This window comes from Vipera berus, assembly GCF_964194415.1.
Source record: "Vipera berus genome assembly, chromosome: 2".
Classification (NCBI taxonomy): domain Eukaryota; kingdom Metazoa; phylum Chordata; class Lepidosauria; order Squamata; family Viperidae; genus Vipera; species Vipera berus.
In genome coordinates, this window is record NC_138203.1 from 63054370 (window position 1) to 63076863 (window position 22494).

Sequence of the window (22494 nt, forward strand, 5' to 3'; positions counted from 1 at the left end):
TGCTTCATTTAATACTAATTAGTGCATAGTTTTTCACACTACATTTTTCAAATCTGGATTTTTAAGGAGCCTGTAATTTTCTTACTTCAAGGCAGAATGTAATGAAATTCACAGCAATAACAGCCCCTATAGTGGTATACAGTATATATCTATGCTGAATTTTTTTTGCAAAGGTAAAGGAAACACCTAGCTCCCTGTCATTGAAGAACTGATAAATCTTTTCTAGATTATTTCATTCTATCTCAAGACACAAGATTTCACTGGATCTCCCTACTGATTTGCCCTCCTTTCCCCAATAAAGTTTGCCACTTCTCGGGGGGGGGGAGGCTTCAAGAAATTAATTGACAGTACAGTGCTGGTAATGTGGCAATTACCATTACAGCCAGTAGACAAACTCTGTATAAAGTCAGAGTGAGACATGAAAGAAGACAGAAGAAAAGGGGTTTTGAAGGAAAGAACTGTAAGTTGTAGAGCAACTGCTGGCCCGCGGGCCAGATCCATCACGCCAAAACCGCACCCACCCCATTGCCAGCAATGGGGAAAAAGTCCCGATACGTCACAAGTTTGACGTGCCTGCTGTAGACTAAGGAATCAAATATAAAAGGCTTGTCGAGTTTATGCAATAGGACAACTAATACAAATGTATGAATCACAGAAGACATTCATCCAAAAACCAAAAAAAAAAAGACTTCTGCTGTAACTGTAACCTTTTAACTCACAAGCCCTAAAGTTCTTATGAGGAAGAGATGGAGAGAAGGGGAAATTACAGAAATAAATGTATCAATTTAAGCTTCTGATTTAACATATGAAATAAACATGAGGAGGGTGTTTGCATACTATGGTTCCTTTCTGGTTGTTGTTGTTTTTAAAAACTACAGCAAAAGGATATATGCCACATCCTAGGCATACTTGACATATCCGGTAGGTATTTCTTAGTGAAACTTCTATAATAATCTTCTCACTCCCTTGGTATAGCAATAGCAACATTGACTTTGTTAAGAGTATGCTGTAGGCACCATTTTCCAGTAACTCTGCCTTTGATCACTCACGGTGGTCAACAATGAAAAGCCATGTTTAAAAAGGAAAATAATAGGTTTAAACAACAATAGCAAGAGAAACACACTTGCTCTTTACCTTGGCTCTGCATACAGCTATGTTTGCTGGGAGCTGGGAAAATTGTTTTAGTTCAAAAACATCTCGGACTGCCCAATGACTCATTTTATTCTCAGCTTTGCTTGGGCCAACCACATCTTGGTTTGAATGAACATATGGAACTTCAGCAACATTATCTGACAATTGAAACAGAAAACAGAAATTACTGGTTTAAGATTGCAATATGATTAACTTGTAGATGGATGTTCAATAAAAATATTTTAAAATCCCAATATAGAAGTGTCTTTTTTCAGGTGTTTTGTTTAATTTACCACTCTAGTCCTTAGCTCAGGGATTTCATGGTGGTGTCTCCAACTCTTAGCTTTTCTGAAAGTGAACTAGATAATGCCATCTGATCCAACATAAATTATAATCATTACTAAATATTACATTCTAATTGTTATTTATGAGGCTGATGCATAACACAGTAAAAATACAAGATTACTGAAAACATTTAAAAATTCTTATAATACTCATTTTTAACTTAGCCAGAACCAATTAAAATGATTTCTGCTTCAGCATCAACAATTATAGAAAAGAACAACACATTCTATGCAATCTACAAACACCAAAACCAATCTATATTCAGATTAAACATTTTAGAAGTTTTAATTACATTTATTAAGCACTGAATCCATAGGGACTCCTGGCAATTTACAACAAAAGAAACATTACAGAATAAAGATTATACGGTATAACACAACCATTCTACAAGAAAACTAAGGCAGAATGAAGACCAAAACAACCCCCCTGAAGAACTTAATTTTGACCAGTTGCTCAAAAAGCATCTGGGTGACAGCCAATCAGATGCTAGTGAGAGGCCATTCCAAGGATTTGATGGCAAATGTTCTACCGGCTTTTGCTACTGGTTTAAAGGTTTAAAGGTTTATTAAATTTTTATACCGCCCTTCTCCCGAAGGACTCAGGGCGGTGAACAGGGCATATCATAAAACTACAAAAATACAAAAGTTAAAAAAGAATTAAATTATTGCCCACAGTAAAAACAATAGAAAATATATATAAATATTAAAACCCTAGGTAACTCCCCATCAGGCCAGGCCAGCTTGTTCAAATAAATGGGTCTTTAACCCGCGCCGGAAGGAGCGGAGATCCGGTGCCATCCGGAGCTCAACCGGCAGCTGATTCCACAAAGCCGGAGCGCTCACAGAGAAGGCCCTCCCCCTGGGGGCCACCAGCCGACATTCTCTGACTGGAGGCACCCTGAGGAGGCCCTCTCTGTGGGAACGCACAGGGCGGAGGGGAGTCGACGCCGGCAGCAGGTGGTCCCCGAGGTATTCCGGACCCATGCCATGTAAGGACTTAAAAACCATCACTAAGACCTTGAACCTCACCCGGAAGACAACTGGTAACCAATGCAGCTCGCGGAGCAAAGGTGCAACATGGGAGTACCGGGAAACTCCCAAGACAACTCTCGCGGCCGCATTCTGTACCAGTTGGAGCCTCCGAGTGGTCTTCAAGGGAAGCCCCATGTAGAGAGCATTGCAATAGTCAAGACGAGAGGTCACGAGCAGACATTATGCCGGGCCACATACAATTAGTTCATGAGACCAACACCTAATATGTTTTGCTGACTGTGTATAGAAGGCTTAATACAGGACCTCATGAATGCAGCATGTAAATTTTTACAATAAATATGTTATGTTTAATTGTTGCAAATTCCTAAATGATCTTCTCCAGTAGCTTCTTGTGAAAGTTATATAACATGGGCAACAAGATCAAACCTTGAAGAACGATTTGTTATCAGTGACCAATGGCTCAACATGGCCTTCTGAATCCCTGCTCTCTGAAGAATGGAATCATGCAAAGCTGACCTCTCCTAAGCAACACAGGACACTGTGCTGATGATATTGGGCATCTTAGATTTTAAGCAGTGTAACAGAGCTGTAATCCCTGATTAGGAAGAATTTATCATTCAAGGAGAAAGGAGAAGTCTAAGGAAGAACTGAAGGTGATCATAAATCGACAACAGAGAAGAAGAAAATGGTAATGTTCAAGAAAAAAATGTGAAATTTGTGCGCAGGTAGTGAAGGGAGCACCCCGATACTCCCATATTACACCCCTCCTGCGTGAGCTGCATTGGTTACCGGTTGTCCTCCGGGTGAGATTTAAGGTGCTGGTACTTACCTTTAAAGCCCTACATGGCTTAGGCCCGGGATACTTACAGGACCATCTGCTGCCGGGAACGACTTCCCATCGCCCAGTGCGCTCACACAGAGAAGGCCTCCTCAGGGTACCATCGGCTAGACAATGTCGGCTAGCGACCCCCAGGGGGAGGGCCTTCTCTGTGGGAGCGCCAGCCCTATGGAACCAGCTCCCCCCTGAGCTTCGGATGGCCCCAGATCTCCAGTCCTTTCGCCGCGGCCTCAAAACACTCCTTTTCCACCAGGCTGACCTGGACTGACAGGGATTTTAATTTATGTTTTAAATTTTTTAACTTTAATTTTTAACTTATTTTAATTTTAATTTATTCTACAGGGCCATTAATTTAATTTTTCTTTTGACTTCTGTATTATTGTATGTTATTGTTGTTAGCCGCCCTGAGTCCTTCGGGAGATAGGGCGGCATATAAATCCCAATAATAAATAATAAATACATAAATAAATAAATAATTACCAAAAAGCCCATCCAGTGATCCTACTTTTTGTCCTTGGCCTGAGGGCGACTCTTTGCTTACAGAAGACTGCCATCTGCTAGAATTACTGTGTGTTCTCAATGTCACGGAAGGATAATTGAGATATGGTGAGAATCTGGACATAATTTGAATGCCACTCCTATTGTCCTTCAGCATTAGTTTTTTTTTACTAGCCTTAACCGTCTTAACCGGAAAATGTTCATCTTCTGATGAATATTCCTCTATAATCTGAGAATCAGCATTGCTTTCTTTCCTACTGGGACTGCTTCTATGAACAACAGTTTTAGAAGACTTGTTTCTTTCCTTGTTCTGGAATCGTTTTCGTTTCGCGGTACTGGTTAATTTCTGCTTTCCTGAAGGGGACATCTCAATATCTTCCGATTCGTCGCTAATATCACTTACTTCTTTCCTAGTTGTTACCTTTCGGATGTCTTCAAATGGTTTTATTTTACTGAAAGGCAGAACCCTCGCATAACTCTCCTCTGAAGTCAAATGTTTTTGCAACGGCGTAAGCAAGTGCATTTTTTCTGCAGCTAAAAGATCACACTCTCTGTCTTTCTCTTGAAATCTTTTAGTAGACTCCTCCTGGCCCTTAGGAAATTGGGAAGGAAAGACAGTATCACTTTCACTTGAGCTGTCTTCAATGTCCACAACTATTCCACCTTTGTTTGAGTTGTACATGTTTTTACATCGATCCTTTTCTTCCTCGGAGCATGGTAAAACAGGATAAGCCCTATGCGCTGTTTCACCATGCTTCTCTTGTCTCTCCATGCTCATGTTTGACAGCAAGCTTTTCTTACATCCTGAAATGTACCTGCCCTCAGTTTTCACAGAACCCTCATTCTGGGCCTTTCCTTTGGATTGCCCTCTCATAAATCTGTGATCCGCATTTTCATCAATAGACATCCCGATGCAACCGCCCTCCTCAGCTGTTCTAGTTTTCTTTTCTAGAAGTTTAGGAAATCCACACTGCAGTAAACTGAGTTGCCCCTCTGCATCTACGGCACGTTTCGCTTTGTAATTTCTCTTTCTTATTGCTTGGACCTCAGATTTGTTCTCATGCTCATCACTGGAGTCACTGCAAGACTCAAGTCCTTCCTTTTCCAATGGTTTTGCATCTTGATCTTCATAATCGCACTCTGTCTCCTGTATAAAAGAAGCCATTGATTTAAAACGTTTCATTAAATATCACTCTTAACAATCAGCCCTTAAAAACTATATTGCTGTCATAAAAGAGCCTTGGTGGAGCAGTGGGCTAATGCCTCCTTAAGTAACACCAGCTGCCTGCAATTAGTGCAGGTTCAAGTCCCACCAGGCTCAAGGTTGACTCAGCCTTCCATCCTTCCGAGGTAGGTAAAATGAGGACCCAGATTGTTGGGGGCAATAAGCTGACTTTGTAAAATGCCGTTTGGGGGCCCCCCGAAAGCCCTAATAAGAAGGCATATACATAGAATGAAGGCTATTGCTAAGCACATTTGATTTGTGCTTAGATTGTAAGCCGCATTGAGTCTTCGGAGAAGGGCAGGATATAAATGGGATTAAAAATAAAAAACTAACTGTCAAATGTTTAAAAGCCATTGTCATGATTTTAACATGACATGCGCCTTGGTGGAGCAGTGGGCTAATGCCTCAAGTAACACCAGCTGCCTGCAATTAGTGCAGGTTCGCATCCCACCAGGCTCAAGGTTGACTCAGCCTTCCATCCTTCCGAGGTAGGTAAAATGAGGACCCAGATTGTTGGGGGCAATAAGCTGACTTTGTAATAATGCCGCTTGGGGTGTGTGTGTGTGAAAGCCCTAACAAGCAGGCATATACATAGAATGAAGGCTACTGCTAAGCTTGTAAGCCGCCCTGAGTCTTCGGAGAAGGGCGGGATATAAATGTAATAAAAAAATAAATAAATAAAAAATACGGTAAGATATACACTGACTATCAGCTCTTGGGTTGGTTTTGCAGATCAGTGATGAAGAGGAGTTATTTTTCTAATTCCTCTTTTCACATGTAGCTCCCTGAAAAAGTGACTTTTGAGAGTTGAGAGATACAGTGAAATATGCTGGCAGTTTCACAGGGAGATGCGAGAGAAAAGTGACAGTATCAAAAACAGACTTCTATTATTCTCTTTGGCAGGATGTCTTGTGTTCATTGGCTATGTCTGCATTCAGCCTGCATTTATATTAAGCAGGCATGGACTGTGGTGGGGAAAAAAATCCTTAGAAACTATGTAACAACAAAAAAGCTACCTATTATTTACTTACTAAGGAGAAAATCTTCATCATAACTTCTACTGTCTAATCTTTCCAGATTTTTCTTTTCTTTTTTGTGCAAAACAATTATCCAAATCAAAGATATATAGAGGCATTTCTAGCTCAATAAGAAAGAAAACAAATCCTATTCCATTCAATCAGTGTTGTAAGTAATACATAGAGGTGAAACTCAAAAAATTAGAATATCGTGCAAAAGTTATTTCAGTAATGCAACTTACAAGGGGAAACTAATATATGAGATAGACTCATTACATGCAAAGCAAGATACTTCAAGCCGTGATTTGTCACAATTGTGATGATTATGGCGTACAGCTCATGAAAACCCAAAATCCACAATCTCAGAAAATTAGAATATTACATGCAATCAATAAAACAAGGAGTGTACATAGAACAATATCGGACCTCTGAAAAGTATAAGCATGCATATGTACTCAGTACTTGGTTTGGGCCCCTTTTGCAGCAATTACTGCCTCAATGCGGCCTGGCATGGAAGCTATCAGCCTGTGGCACTGCTGAGGTGTTATGGAAGACCAGGATGCTTCAATAGTGGACGCTTCTGACGTTGTTTGTTGTTCAGGAGTGGCTTGACAAGAGGAATACGACATTTGAAGCCCATGTCCAGGATCCGTCTGTGTGTGGTGGCTCTTGATGCACTGACTCCAGTCTCAGTCCACTCCTTGTGAAAGTCCCCAACACTTTTGAATGGCCTTTTCCTGACAATCCTCTCCAGGCTGCGGTCATCCCTGCTGCTTGTGCACCTTTTTCTTCCACACTTTTCCCTTCCACATAACTTTCTATTAATGTGCTTTGATACAGCACTTTGGGAACATCCAACTTCTTTTGCAATTACCTTTTGAGGCTTTCCCTCCTTATGGAGGGAGTCAATGATGGGTTTCTGCACAACTGTCAGGTCAGCAGTCTTCCCCATGATTGTGATTCCTACTGAACCAGACTGAGAGACCATTTAAAGGCTCAGGAACCCTTTGCAGGTGTTATAGCTTAATTATTTATTTATTTATTTATTTTATTACATTTATATACCGCCCTTTCCCGAAGGACTCAGGGCGGTTTACAGGGTGATTAAAAACCAAAATACAAAAGTTAAAAACAAATTTTTTTTAAAAAAAATTACATTTGTCCCTGTATAAATAAAACCCCAGTTAAAATAAGATTAATCCTCAGCCTGGGCCAGAGAGCTCGAAGAGCCAGGTCTTCAGGCCCCGGCGGAATGAACGGAGGTCGGGGGCAGTCCTCAGCTCCACTGGCAGCTGGTTCCAAAGGGCAGGCGCCCCCACTGAGAAGGCCCTATCCCTGGGTGTTACCCGCCGGCAATCTCTTACCGGTGGCACCCTGAGAAGACCCTCCCTGTGGGAGCGCACTGGACGAAGGGAACTTGATGCCAGCAGCAGGTGTTCCCACAGATATCCCGGACCCAAGCCATTTAGGGCTTTATAGGTCATCACCAGCACCTTGAATCTCACCCGGAGGGCAACCGGAAGCCAATGCAGCTCGCGGAGTAGAGGTGTTACATGGGAGTATCGGGAAACCCCCATCACAACTCGCGCGGCCGCATTCTGCACCAGCTGAAGCCTCCGAGTGGTCCTCAAGGGCAGCCCCATGTAGAGAGCGTTGCAGTAGTCTAAACGGGAGGTCACGAGCGCATGAGTGACTGTGCGTAGGGCATCTCGGTCCAGGTAGGGTCGCAACTGGCGCACCAGGCGAACCTGGGCAAAAGCCCCCCTGGTCACGGCTCCTATATGGTCTTCAAAATTGAGTCGTGAATCCAGGAGGACGCCTAAGTTGCGAGCCCTATCAACGGGGGGTAACACCTCACCCCCCATCGTTAGAGATGGAATAGTCTGGTTGACCCAAGATGCCGATACGCACAGCCACTCAGTCTTGGCGGGATTGAGACGAAGCCTGTTTCTCCCCATCCAGACCTGGACCGCCTCCAGGCACCGGGACATCACGGCGAGGGCATCGCTGGGTTGGTTCGGGGTGGAAAGAAAAAGTTGGGTATCATCAGCGTACTGATGATACCCCACCCCGAAACCACGAATGATCTCACCCAGCGGCTTCATATAGATGTTGAACAGGAGGGGCGAGAGAATTAGCTGATTAGAGTGGGAAACTTTGAGCCTAGAATATTGCACCTTTTCACAATATTCTAATTTACTGAGATTGTGGATTTGGGGTTTTCATGAGCTGTACACCATAATTATCACAATTATGACAAATCACGGCTTGAAGTATCTTACTTTGCATGTAATAAGTCTATCTCATATATTAGTTTCCCCTTTTAAGTTGCATTACTGAAATAAATGAACTTTTGCACGATATTCTAATTTTTCGAGTTTCACCTGTACAGTATTAGAAGTTTAGTTTAGTTTAATTAATTTTAAGGAAATACATTGCAGAAATTAGTGGAATACTGTATATGGTATAAACATTTAAATGCACTCATTTGGCTAATCTTCACATTCTCTATATTATGGTATATTTTGATGCTATATATTTATCATACCTTGTTTATCAGCTGTACTAGACTTCATTTTAGAATGAAGCCTTGGAATGTAACAAAATATAAATAATTCCCTTGATTCCAAATACAAACAATATAAACTCTAAGTCAAGGGGATTACTTCAGATAAACTTTGCAAATGTTCTCATGGTTCAGCTCTTGAAAGTTACTATTTTCTAATAGAAATCCTATATCAGACCCTCTATATTTCACTGAACTACATGTGCAACTTGCTGCCAACGTATTATTATGAATTCTCAGTTCTATTACTAGACTGAATATTCTGAATTCTGAATTTTAGTAGTGGGGGGAAATGTTCTTCTACTCTTGAACTGAAGGCAAATAATGATAGTAAAGACAGTAAAAGACAAAAAAAAACAAATGTACAGTTTATTACACTAGCTCCATAGTTACATCATAAGCTTATTTAATTTTTAAGAACCATCTTCATTGGCTGTACGTTATTCAATGTTTTAGAATATAATAGAGCTGGAAGGGACCTTGGAGGTCTTCTAGTCCAGCCCCCTGCTCAAGCAGGAGGACCTATACCATCTCAGACAGCTAATTGTCCAGTCTCTTTTTAAAAACTTCCGGCAATGGAGCGCCCACGATTTCTGGGGGTAAGCTGTTCCACTGGTTGACTGTTATGAGTACCACTGAAGCTGTGCTCAGCAGTGCCAGGTGCCTAATTATACCTATTCAGCTCTATCTTTTCATGAACCAGATTCAAAACCTGTCAAATGAACTGGAAAATAAACTCTGTATGTTATAATGCAAGCAAAAAGCATTGAATTCAGAACATCAATGGCCTCACATTCCTAACACTTCTAATGCTTCCTGTTTACCTGAGGTTTTATTTCTAGAAGGAAATATTATAAATCACATTTACAAAACCATTATACAACATGTTTCATGATATTATTTATTATTTCTACCTCACGAGGCCGGGATCCCTCTTTCAACCACGTAGCAGCTGTCATGACACCAGCTTCTACTTGGCCTTCTCTCTATAAAAGAGCAAAATACTTTTAAATAAGTCATTCCCTGAGTTGGTCTACAAATTCTATCTATGTCACTAAATTGTATATTAATAGTATAAACATTCTGATTTCTATTTCCTATGTAAGAAATCTGACTTCAATCTGTGCTCAAGGAATGGGAATAGGGAATATCAATTGGCACATTGACTATGGCCTGAAAAGACCATCAAAGTACCAGCTCAATGTAAGGGAGCTTCCTACATTTTCTAATTTCAATGTCTGCTGAAAGAATAAATTCCCACAGCCCTAAGGATTATAACCCACTCAAAATAGAAATTTGGCAGGAAAAAAAACCAAGGCATATGTAATACAATGTCCCAGAAGAGAGGCTGATTGAGTGAGTGGCAGACATCTTGAGCAAGAAAATAAATAATAAAGATGAAGATAAAGGAAAGAATTACCGTATATACTTGAGTATAAGCCGAATTTTTCAGCCCACTTTTTGGGCTGAAAAACTCTACTTCGGCTTATACTCCAGTCAACAAAAAAAATTTTACCGAGGACTTGCGCGCGGCCGAGGCTTCGGTGCTTCCCTCCAGAGGAAGAAGGCACTGGATGCGGCCGGCTCTGCGGGGAAGGGGGAGCGGCGGCGGGGGCGACGGAAAAGCCGCAAAAACGGTAGGAGAGATGCTGACTGGCGGCGGCCTCGGAGGAGGCGGAGGGGGAGGAGGGAGGGAAGGGTGACCAGGCGGGGGAGGGGGGGTGAGCCAGAAGGAAAAGGGAAAGTCATCCCGCAGAGCGGTTGCGAAAAGAGGGAGGAGATAAGCCAGCCCTGTACCTGGATCCGCTTCCTGTGTCTCCTCCGCTCTGCCATGATGTCCCCGTTTTGGTCTCCTGGTGACATGGGGCTGAGCCGGAAAAGGGGGAGGGGGAGACCGAGGGAGGGAGGAAAGAAGAGAGAGAGAGAGACGAGCCAGCGTCAGCCAGCGGGCTCACGCGGGGCAGCAAGCCATTAGGAGCCCTTGGGGAGGCAGGGCGGGAGCGCAGTCTGGCCGCTGGGCTTCCTTTCCCTCTTGTCCGCATCGCTGCAAGGAATTGCATTGTTTGGGGACGGCAACGCTCGCCCATTCACACGCTGTCCAAACGCTGGTCATTTGCTGCGGGGCTCCCGCTTGGAAGGGAAGGGAAGGGAAGATTTGTGAGGGGAAGATGCCCTATTGGGGTGGACATAAGGATCCTCCTCCTGAAAAATGTTACCCCAAGTATTCAAGCCAGTCTGTCCCAATAACCTGGGAAGCCTTTCCAAATCCCAGGCTGGTTGTAGTCAGGGTGACCTTCTCGCATCTGGAAGGCACCGAGAGAGCGTTTTTTGTTGAATTGGAGCCATGGGCTAGTCGTGGTTAAGGCACTTGTAGGCGAAGCAAATCACAAAAGCCCCCAAATCCTTCTAAATGCAGCCCATGGGCGAGCTTCCCAAGTTGTTTTAATTTAGTTTGCACGTGGCAATAGAAATAAGCTTTTTTCCTCCTCAGCGGATCGGTGCGGTGAAGAGGCTGGGCTTCCTTCGGGGGGCCTTTCATTCCTGTACAAGGGGGAAGGGGAACTCTCTGCTTTTGTGTGTGCGTGTGTGTGTGTGTGTGTGTGGCCCATCTGCAAAGCTGCCGAGGAAGGAGAAGCAGGATACTGGTTGGGGGGGGAGCGGCAAAAGCGGGGGGGGGGGGGGAGAGAGAAACGGCTCCGCCTTTGGTTCCCTCTCCTAAAGCACAGGGGCGCTAGAGAAAGTTTGGAGTTGGGTAAGGAAGCGCAAAATTCAGGAAGAAAAGCGGGGCGGCGGGCAAACGGGAGACCTGTACAAGGGGGAAGGGGAACTCTCTGCTTTTGTGCGTGCGTGCGTGTGTGTGTGTGTGTGTCCCATCTGCAAAGCTGCCGAGGAAGGAGAAGCGGGATACTGGTTGGGTGGAGGAGGCAGTGGCGGCGGCGGAGGCGGCCGCAGCACCGGCAGCCTTCCGCTTTTGCCGCTTTTGTGTGTGTGTGTGTGTGTGTGTGTGTGTGTGTGTGTGTGGCCCATCTGCAAAGCTGCCGAGGAAGGAGAAGTGGAGGAGGCAGTGGCGGCGGAGGTGGCCGCAGCACCGGCAGCCTTCCGCTTTTGCCGCTTTTGTGTGTGTGTGTGTGTGTGTGTGTGTCCCATCTGCAAAGCTGCCGAGGAAGGAGACACACAAAGACGGCAAAAGCGGAAGGCTGCCGGTGCTGCGGCCGCCGCCACTGCCTCCTCCACTTCTCCTTCCTCGGCAGCTTTGCAGATGGGCCACACACACACACACACGCACACACAAAAGCGGCAAAAGCGGAAGGCTGCCGGTGCTGCGGCCGCCTCCGCCGCCGCCACTGCCTCCTCCACCCAACCAGTATCCCGCTTCTCCTTGCTCGGCAGCTTTGCAGATGGGACACACACACACACACACACGCACGCACGCACAAAAGCAGAGAGTTCCCCTTCCCCCTTGTACAGGTCTCCCGTTCGCCCGCCGCCCCGCTTTTCTTCCTGAATTTTGCCCTTCCTTACCCAACTCCAAACTTTCTCTAGCGCCCCTGTGCTTTAGGAGGGGGAACCAAAGGCGGAGCCGTTTCTCTCTCCCCCCCCCCGCTTTTGCCGCTCCCCCACCCAACCAGTATCCCGCTTCTCCTTCCTCGGCAGCTTTGCAGATGGGCCACACACACACACACACACACGCACACACAAAAGCAGAGAGTTCCTCTTCCCCCTTGTACAGGTCTCGCGTTTGCCCGCCGCCCCGCTTTTCTTCCTGAATTTTGCCCTTCCTTACCCAACTCCAAACTTTCTCTAGCGTCCCTGTGCTTTAGGAGGGGGAACCAAAGGCGGAGCCGTTTCTCTCTCCCCCCCCCCCGCTTTTGCCGCTCCCCCACCCAACCAGTATCCTGCTTCTCCTTCCTCGGCAGCTTTGTAGATGGGCCACACACACACACACACACGCACACACAAAAGCGGCAAAAGCGGGGGGGGGGAGAAAGAAACGCCTTGTTCTCTCGTCTCAGCGGAGACTTGTTTCGGGGGATCCAGCCTCTGTCACCCCCTTCTCTCAGCTGGGCAGCTGACAGAAAGGGGCGGCAGAAGCTGCATCCCCCGAAAGAAGTCTTCGCCGAGAAAATGGGCGCTGAGATTTTCTCGGCGAAGACTCACCTTCTCCCGTTCATCACATTCTTCGGTAAAGAGATTCACTCGATCCATGGTTTCAAGGTTGGGGTAGAGAAATCCCGGTTTGTTTCAAGAAACCGGGGTGGTTTATGAGCCTATAGATTTTAGACTTTGCATCTTGTTTTGCTTCCTCGGTTCCCACGAAGCCCGAAATTCTTTTTTTCCCCCCTCTGGTTTCTGCCCAACTGTCAACTCGTGGTAAAACAAACAAACAAACAAACAGAAAGCCCTTGCCTCTGGTTCCTGAGGAAAGAAAAAGTTGAGGCGAGAAGTGGAGAACATTCCCTTCTTCATTGAAAGCTGAAAGCAAATGCGCTGCAAAATTCGTTCATCCTCATCCTCTTCCTCATCCTCTCTCTCTCTCTCTCTCTCTCTCTCTCTCTCGCAAACGAATTGAACAGGCACCCAAGCTATCAGGTGATGGCGTTCACGCTTGGGTGTTTGCGCGGATCAGAAACGGAAGGAGAAATTCATTTCTGCTTGCAATTCACTATCTCGGGCATCCCTGAGAGAAGAGAGCTTTTAAAGAAGCAGCTGCAAAATTCGTTCATCCTCATCCTCTTCCTCATCCTCATCCTCTCTCTCTCTCTCTCTCTCTCTCTCTGTGTGTGTGTGTGTGTGTGTGTGTGTGGTGTGTTATCTCGAACCAGATGGGATGGCAAAGTCAAATGCAAATGGGGTTCTTGCAGATCTTGCCCTGCCTTTCCCCCCACGGTTACCTTCTGTTCTTGATGAGCTCACGAGTGCTCAAGGACAAAATAGGGCTGGGCAGAGCCGGCAGTTAAAAATAGGATGCAGATAAAAGGAAAGGTAAGGAGGGGTTCAGGTTGAGAGGAGAGGCTGCGTAGCCTTAGTGTAACTCCTGTTTGGGCTGACTGGGTTGCCTCTGATGGGCTCTGACAGTGGAACAGAATGGAATAGAAAATATGGAATGGATTGGAACAGAACGTAGAACAGAACAGAACAGAATAGAATAGAATAGAATAGAATAGAATAGAATAGAATAGAATAGAATAGAATAGAATAGAATAGAATAGAATAGAATAGAATAGAACAGAACAGAACAGAATAGAATAGAATAGAATAGAATAGAATAGAAATATAGAAAGTGAATAGAATAGAATAGAATAGAATAGAATAGAATAGAATAGAAATATAGAAAGTGAATAGAATAGAATAGAATAGAAATATAGAAAGTGAATGGAATAGAATAGAATAGAATAGAAATATAGAAAGTGAATAGAATAGAATAGAATAGAATAGAATAGAATAGAATAGAATAGAATAGAATAGAATAGAATAGAATAGAGCTGGAAGGGACCTTGGAAGTCTTCTAGTCCAGCCCCTTGCTCAAGCAGGAGGACCTATACCAGTGGTGGTGAACCTATGGCACGCCTGCCAGAGGTGGCACTCAGAGCCCTCTCTGTTGGCACGTGCGCCACCACCGCTGCCAGCAGCAGGTCCTTGTCGGTTGGTGGACTGGAAGAAAAGGGAGGGGGAAGCATTTTACATGCGTGCATGCGCGCACGGGGCCACGAGCAGGCACATGCTGCAAAGGGGGCGGGGCTAGTGCCTGCGTGATACTCACTAGCCCAGCCCCGTTCTCACGTGGTGCGGTGCCTTGTATCTGCACCCTGCGGCGCGGCGGCTGGCATTTTTGTGCCTTGCGGTACGGTGGCCCATTTTTTGCTCCCCCTTTTTTTTCGTGCCAGAGGCGGCACTCAGAGGCGCCTCCCTGTCCCCTCCCCTGAGGGCACCAGAATGCCGATGCTGCCTTGGCACTTTGTGATAAACAAGTGGGTTTTGGCTTGCGGTTTGGGCACTCGGTCTCTAAAAGTTTCGCCACCACTGACCGATACCATCTCAGACAGGTGAATGTCCAGTCTCTTCTTAAAAACCTCCAGTGATGGAGCACTCTTGATTTCTGGTGGCAAGCTGTTCCACTGGGCAGCTGAGAGAAAGGGGCGGCAGAAGCTGCATCCCCCGAAAGAAGTCTTCGCCGAGAAAATGGGCGCTGAGACGCCTCATTCTCTCGCTCAGCGGAGACTTCTTTCGCGAGATCCAGCCTCTGCCGTGCTGCACCGAGAGAACAGCAAGCCGCCCCATTCTCTCGGCAGAGCACTCCACCGCCCCATTCTCTCGGCGGCTTGCCACCCCGTTCTCTCATCTCAGCAGAGACGTCTTTCGGGGGATCCAGCCTCCAGCTGCTGCATTTCCCAGCCTCGGCTTATACTCGAGTCAATAACTTTTACCAGTTTTTGGGGGTAAAATTGGGGGTCTCGGCTTATACTCGAGTCGGCTTATACTCAAGTATATACGGTATGTAGTCACATTTCCCGGTACAGTAAATATGTACATAGTTAAAATTAAATGAATGGGGGGAAAAATGCTATTGTAATAAACTGGGCTATTTTCATGCAATGAGAATTTGTGGTTTTATCATGGTGAATATTCTTTTGAATTTTCTAATGAGCATTATTCAACAACATAAAAAATAATAGGGTGGATAAATCAAAATATCCAGAAAGCCCAAATAAAATCTCAGCACCTCTAGAATCTCTTTTGTAAGACAGGATCCATGGTCTTGAAGCCTGAAAAGATTACGAATCCCAAAAAGTTCTCCTTGATGCTCTCTGGATCCTTGAACTGCCTTGAAATATCGCTTGGCATTTTTACTTCCAATCGCTACACAATGCAATTGCTGAAACAGAGCAACATGCACGTTTCAAAATCACATGCCAATAACATAGCAGAATTTCCAAATATGCACAGTGCCAAAATAGTTTTATTGAAAGCAAGCAGAATGTCCAACAAAGAAATAATATATTTTTATTTTCCCCAACGGATGCTATTATTGTTCTATCACATTAACATACAGCACAGGATAGGCATGTTCTTTCCTATTATTTTGTATAACATAAGAAATTAAGAAATCTATTAAAAACCTGTTACAAAGACATACCGTTCAGTGCATCATTATCATCATCACCATCGTCATCCCCTGCAAAATTTTATTAGCTAGAATAGCAAATGATATTAACATGATCTAAGGTGGTCTGTGGGAGGAATGCCTTTGTAAAGAGAGCATATGAAGCAGGTGAATCGTACATTGCCTGCCTCTGATATAAGACGGCAAAGACAGCATCCCCATCCCTACATTTTACTGAAGTCCAACTTCAACCATTACATCTAAAATATACTGCATAAATATAGAAATATTTAGATTGGTCCTCGGCCAAAATGTATGTAACATAGCATAATCCTATGCAGTCAAATGTATAACCATGACACAACTTTAAATCTCCCGAATTATTCTCCCTCCACCATGTAAAGTGGGAGCACTGAGGATTACTTAAAAGCTTTATATTTCACAAATTCAGATATTGTGTAGATTCTAGATATATGAACTTCTATGACAGTGATCTTCTTTTCCCAGTTCTGAACCCTAGTGAGCACAATAGCACTCATGTCTATGGTTAGTATAGTGTGGTTAGTATGCTGCAGTTTTCTGTTCTGTGGTCTGCGCTGGAAACTACCCCTAGCAGTCTGTTGTCCTCCAGCTGTGATGGATTATACTACTTGGAGATGATCAGAGTTGAAATCCAGCATAGCTGGAGGATATCAGAAGTCTGATTTAGAAGGATCAAAATTCAGACTGTCTGAATGTTTCACGTTTATGGTTGAGGCATGGCATTTTAGGGTGTCACCTGAGGAGCAAAAAAGGAATTGGAAGACAGAATAAGAGAAAGAAGGGACCGATGCCCTTAAATCCTTAATAGTTAACAGTAAATATCCTAGATGAGAGATGTCAGCAGTGAGATCAAGGAAACCCTACTTGCACTTTACAAGAATATTTCAGAAGAAGAAAAATAACTTCTTCCTCTCCCCTTTATTCTACAGATAAATGAAACACTCAGGATGTGCACTGACTGAGCACTATAAAGCACAGCAGGAAAAAAGTCTCTTGGAGACATGGCAAAAAAGCATCCTTTCCAGTTTCTCTTTCTTGCAATTATAAATTGAATAGCCAGCAGGGATATACTTCAAGATCTGACAACACAGAGGCAATCTGTCAAGGTGCATATTGTAATTCTATATAAGTCAAATGCGTAGACCACATTTGACAACCAGATTCAGAACTTGGGCTTTCTTCCTCCTCTGTTGCTCTCTAAATCCTTGACGGCTTCATGAATTGCTTTTGCATCTGAAAAGCAGCTTGTTATTAGACAATATTTATATTGAAAATGGACAAATTTTCTTTGCCCACTGGCAGCCTTTAGAGACCTTGCACCTTTTTCCTGGCTTTGCAAGATAGCCGTGGTGGATCCAGAGAAAATACATCTGAGCTAAGAAGGCATTACGATGCAGATATACAAGTAGTCCCCGACTTATGACCATAATCGAGCCCAGAATTTATGGTGCCCAAATGAGAAATTTGTTAAAGTGAGTTTTGTCCTATTTGTTAAGTGAACCACTGCAGTTGTTAAATTAGTAACACAGAGGTTAAGTGAAATCTGGCTTCCCCATTGACTTTGGTTGTCAGGTCGCAAAAGATGATCACGTGACTATAACCTTCATAAATAGGAGTCAGTTGCCAAGCATCCAAATTTTGATCACATGACCACAGGGATGCTGCAATGGTTGTTAAGTTTGAAAAATGGTTATTAAATGACATTTTTCTGTGCTGTTGCAACTTTGAACAGTCACTAAATGAACTGTTGTAAGTCGAGGACTACCTGTAATATGGTGACATCAGAAAGACTATTAAATTTCTTAAATTCATGCCAATGGCTGGAAAGAGATTCAGGATTTCAGAACTAGAGTAGAAGAAAGTGCAGAAAGAGATGAGGTAGCCATCATTCTTTGTCCTAAATGCCAATATCTCTCCTTGACTAATGCATTCACAATCTGCAACATGCTACCTAAGAGTGCCTTTAAAACTACAGACCTCAGAGCATGACCATTCCCTGAGTTTTGTGACTTTTGTCCGCTGAAGAATTGTTGAGACTTAAAAGTTTCCATAACTTCTTGTGCCACTTTGGCTGTCCCAACAAATATGTTGTGACACGGTGGCTCAGTGGGTTAGGACGCTGAGCTTGTCGATCAGATGGTCGGCAGTTTGGTGGGTCGAATCCCGAGTGCCATGTAACAGAGTGAGCGCCTGTTACTCATCCCAGCTTCTGCCAACCTAGCAGTTTGAAAGCACGTAAAAATGCAAGTAGAAAAATAGGGACCACTACGGTGGGAAGGTAACAGTGTTCCGTGCGCCTTTGGCGTCTAGTCATGCCGGCCACATGACCACGGAGACGTCCTCGGACAAATGCTGGCTCTTTGGCTTTGAAACGGAGATGAGCACCAGCCCCTAGAGTTGGAAACGACTAGCACACATGTGCGGGGGAACCTTTACCTAATAAATTAAATTGTGGTTTTTTTCATTAAAATGCATTTGGGTCAATGGCAGAGTTCCTTTTCCTTAATAATATACAGTGTAGGAATGCTTAATTTTATGAATCAGAATTAAATTAATCCAAAAGCTATAAAACCAAGCTGAAGATCACTGAGTTGTATTTGGTTGAATTCCCTTCCCCAACAAACAGGCCAAGTCATAGCAATGTATTATTAAGAAACCAACATGACTGCAAATATAATGAAAAGTTTTACCTGTTTGTAAATCTGTCGTAAGTACATCATCTCTTCCACAGTCCCCAAAGAAATTAGCCGAAATACTTTCACATCCCTACGCTGGCCAATTCTGTATGCTCTGCAAAATCATTATTTTCAAGATCAAAATAAAGATGAGCCTCCCAACCAAAGAAAGAAAACTTTTTTAAAACAAATTAACATATTAGAATGTACCTGTCAATGGCCTGAAGATCATTAGCTGGATTCCATGTTGGATCAAACAGTATGACAATATTAGCACCAACAAAATTAAGACCCAATCCACCAGCCCTTTATAATAAGGAAAAGAAATGTAAACGGTAAGGAACAAATAAAGGAGTGCAAAACAATTTATACCATACACTGGTAGTAGTCCTGCTCTAAATTTTTTTTCTCTTTACAAATTAGTGACAATTTCTCAATTATCAGCAATTAAGGCTACAAAACAAAAACAGAAATACAATGTAGATCTTCATTATAGACAAACTCATAGCAGTTCCGTAGTGAATCAAGATTTTCCCAAAAGCATTTGAGTGTGCTAGAGGTGATGCCTAATCACTTCCATAATTCACATCCTGACAGGAAAACTGCAGCCATTTTTACAGCAGCATAATAACTTTAAGATATATAACTTGTCCAACAACATAAAGTTTGCATTCTTCGCCAACTTATGTGGAGAAAAATTAACATTTATACTGAATATATTACTCTATTTTTTTTTAAAAAAAGTATTTTACCACATAGTTAACCTACTTTCTTTCATTTGGTACCAGGAGATCCATGTTCATTTTGGTTTCCAATAAAAACTTAAGAAATAAAGTTATCTAAATGTTCTTAATCTTCCAAGTTTTCATACAATGCTTCCTTTCCACCATTTTTAAATTAGGCAAAAATAGACCACATAAATAATTATGATGTGTTGTAGTTTTATATTAAACTACAAATAAACAATTATGGTGCATTATAAGTTTTCATTAAACTACTTCACAAGGACACAGGGAAGGTATCAGAATGGGTGGCAGTGATGCACTTAAGGAAAATTGACATTTTATATACATACACTTCACAGGTACCTCTGCAACTAAATGTACTCCATGTTGACAAGTCTTACTGACATATTTAGATAACTTACAATCTTTAGAGCAGAGACTGAGAATCAAATTGCATAACATGACCGTGTGATAGGTTTTCCTTTTTTAAAAATCAGAACAGTATACTGAGTATTATTTCTTTACAAATGTTTTGAAGCTATACAATTTCTGAGTAAATCTAGAAGAATATATCTAAAATAGTTTATAAAAACTTTAACACACGACAGTGTTTTTCTACTTTGGCCCATAGGTACAATAACTTTTAGCTGAATAATCTTGTTGTGCCTTAATGGGAAAAAGGGATTACTCTTCTTACTAAAGATTTCCTCTCATCATTTCACGCTTCAAAAAAGCAAAAATTTCTTGCAGACTATTGAATCACTGATGGACTTTGTATGAGCTTTTGCAAAAAGTGGTTACTTTTCCTGATATAATACATTATGTAGCTGCGTTCTAATGTTTGTAAGCTACTAAGCATTTGGCTTAGGAAACGAAAACTAAACTAAACTGAACTCAAATGCAATTTGATTATTTAAATGTGTTGCTTTTCTTGAAGCTAAAATGTCTGTCCTTACTAGAAGATTGAAGCAGAGAGTAAACTGGAGCCACAGATGTAGTTGGTTTCGCACACATAAACCTTGTCGAATATTAATCACCATTAGAACTACAGATCACAGAAAAACAGGGTATAGAGCAGATTTGTCAAACTGCCGGCCCATGGGCCGGTTGCATCATATGGAGGCCGCGCCCACCCCAGCTCCAGCAATGCAAAAAAAGTTGTGATATGTTGCAACACATTATGTGACACGGCAAGTTTGCCACCCATGGTATAGAGGGAGGACAAGACCTGTAGTAGAAGAGAAAAAGGCTTATGGAGACTGATTATCTATCATACTAAAGAAGCATATGCTACATTACAACTTTCAGTATCCCTCATAACTAAGGATCAGGCTAGAACTGTTAGTATATGTAATTCAGCAGTTTCTAGTAGATGCAGGTTCTTTATGTTTAGCTTTTATTTGATATAGAGTAGTTTAAGAAAACTGACGCTCCATATGTTCTGGGTGTGGTATCACAGAAATGTAAATTAGGAATTATATTGCAAGAGATGTACTGTATTATGCAGTAAAAGCAGCTAATTGCCCTACACTAAAATACTAATATCTGTAGTTTGTATTAATTCTTTGAATTTCTGCATCTTGTCTACTGGCTTCATTCAAATGGTCTAAGATAATATATTTCAAAAATTGTGCATTAACTATCTTGATTCTAATTTGTGTATCTGTCTATTGGCTCCATTCAGGCACAGTTTAAGAAAACATCTTTCAAAGTTTATGCATAGTTATTTTGATTCTAAAGTCAATATAAAACTCTTATTTGGTTAACAATATTCATCACTGTTTTCAGATACCAGATTAAAACCAGGAGGGGAAAAGAGTAAATAAAAATGGTAATACATAAGAACATGATTCATTTTTATCATCTGCCCTCAGAGTTTTGAGTGATGAAGTCTACTTCCCAGTTTTATAATAGCCAATAGAAATGTTATTGCTTCTTCCCAAGGAGATGACAAATGCAAGCTCAATCAAGAGTGGAATAAATTTGCAATACATTTCTATCTAGACAGAAGCAGACATGCCATTCTTACATTGTAGAAACCAGGCAAATGTTAACTTCTTCCATGCTGTTGAACTCTTTTACTATTTTGACCCTGTCCTCCGCCTTTGTACGGCCATCGAGTCTTCTGTAATCTAGCCCAGATGCCATACAATATTGTTCCAGAACATCAAGCAACTAATGGAAAAAGCAGTAATTGAACAGTGTAAAAAACAACTACCAGGCAAATCTAGTTCCCAATAGGCCATTTTTTTCATCATTAATCCAAAGTCACACATACTGGCTGAAAAGAAATATTTCTCATTTCCATTGTTTGTATTTATTATATTAATATTAAAATTTAAATTTTCCCACTCTCTAGCATGTTATAATAATGTTGTAATTTAATACAGAAACTTCATATACATTTACATCAGAATCTGTAAAAACCAGACAATTATGTGTGGAATTTCTGCTTTGCAGCATTTGGGACTTAAAGGTAAGGTAAAGGTAAAGGTTCCCCCGCACATGCGTGCTAGTCGTTTCCGACTCTAGGGGCCGGTGCTCATCTCCGTTTCAAAGCCGAAGAGCCAGCGCTTGTCCGAGGACATCTCCGTGGTCATGTGGCCGGCATGACTAGACGCCAAAGGCGCACGGAACGCTGTTACCTTCCCACTGCAGTGGTCCCTATTTTTCTACTTGCATTTTTACGTGCTTTCGAACTGCTAGGTTGGCAGAAGCTGGGACGAGTAACAGGCGCTCACTCTGTTACGCGGCACTCGGGATTCGACCCGCCAAACTGCCGACCTTCTGATCGACAAGCTCAGCGTCCTAACCCACTGAGCCACCGCGTCCCTTTGGGACTTATGACATGGCTATTACTACTTTATCTTGATTGCCATGTCATAAGACCCAAAAACGGCAGAGCAGGAATTCCACGCATCAAAACCAAAGTGTTTGGGCTTAGTTAGAAGCACAATCGTTATATATATGGTTTAGGGGGAAAAATCTCCTGGGGTTCAATAGGGATTATTTCTAACAGATTCAATATTAAATTTTATACTTAACAAATGATTCATATAATATTCATTTTTCTTGTAGAAAAATGTTTAGTGCTGGAAATGTATCATATCTACATGACGATGATCATATTATGATATACACAAATTGATTTTATTGCATGAAGCAAGGAATGTAAGAAGAGCCTTGCTGAATCAAAGCCAAAGTCTTATAAATCCAGCATCTGCACAGGAGCCAACAATATAATATACTGGGGATCTCAAAGCACAAACAGGAGTATAATCTACTTTTAGTACACTCTGGCAGTTGAAGATATTCTGCATGTTATTCAGGGGAAGTATG

General features: G+C 42.6%; 1 protein-coding gene across 2 annotated transcripts in view; it reads right to left on the reverse strand.

The window, feature by feature from the left end:
- The window catches only part of ERCC6L2 (ERCC excision repair 6 like 2), a 74790-nt gene that overhangs the window by 22017 nt on the left and 30279 nt on the right, over window positions 1–22494 (reverse strand). For both annotated transcript variants that reach the window (XM_081320293.1, XM_081320292.1), the window contains 7 exons: window positions 21185–21330; window positions 18641–18736; window positions 18446–18545; window positions 15333–15485; window positions 9526–9597; window positions 3787–4951; window positions 1135–1289 (listed from right to left, as the gene is read on the reverse strand). In XM_081320293.1, coding sequence (XP_081176419.1) covers window positions 1135–1289; window positions 3787–4951; window positions 9526–9597; window positions 15333–15485; window positions 18446–18545; window positions 18641–18736; window positions 21185–21330 — 1887 coding nt within the window. The remainder of the gene's footprint in view (window positions 1–1134; window positions 1290–3786; window positions 4952–9525; window positions 9598–15332; window positions 15486–18445; window positions 18546–18640; window positions 18737–21184; window positions 21331–22494) is intronic.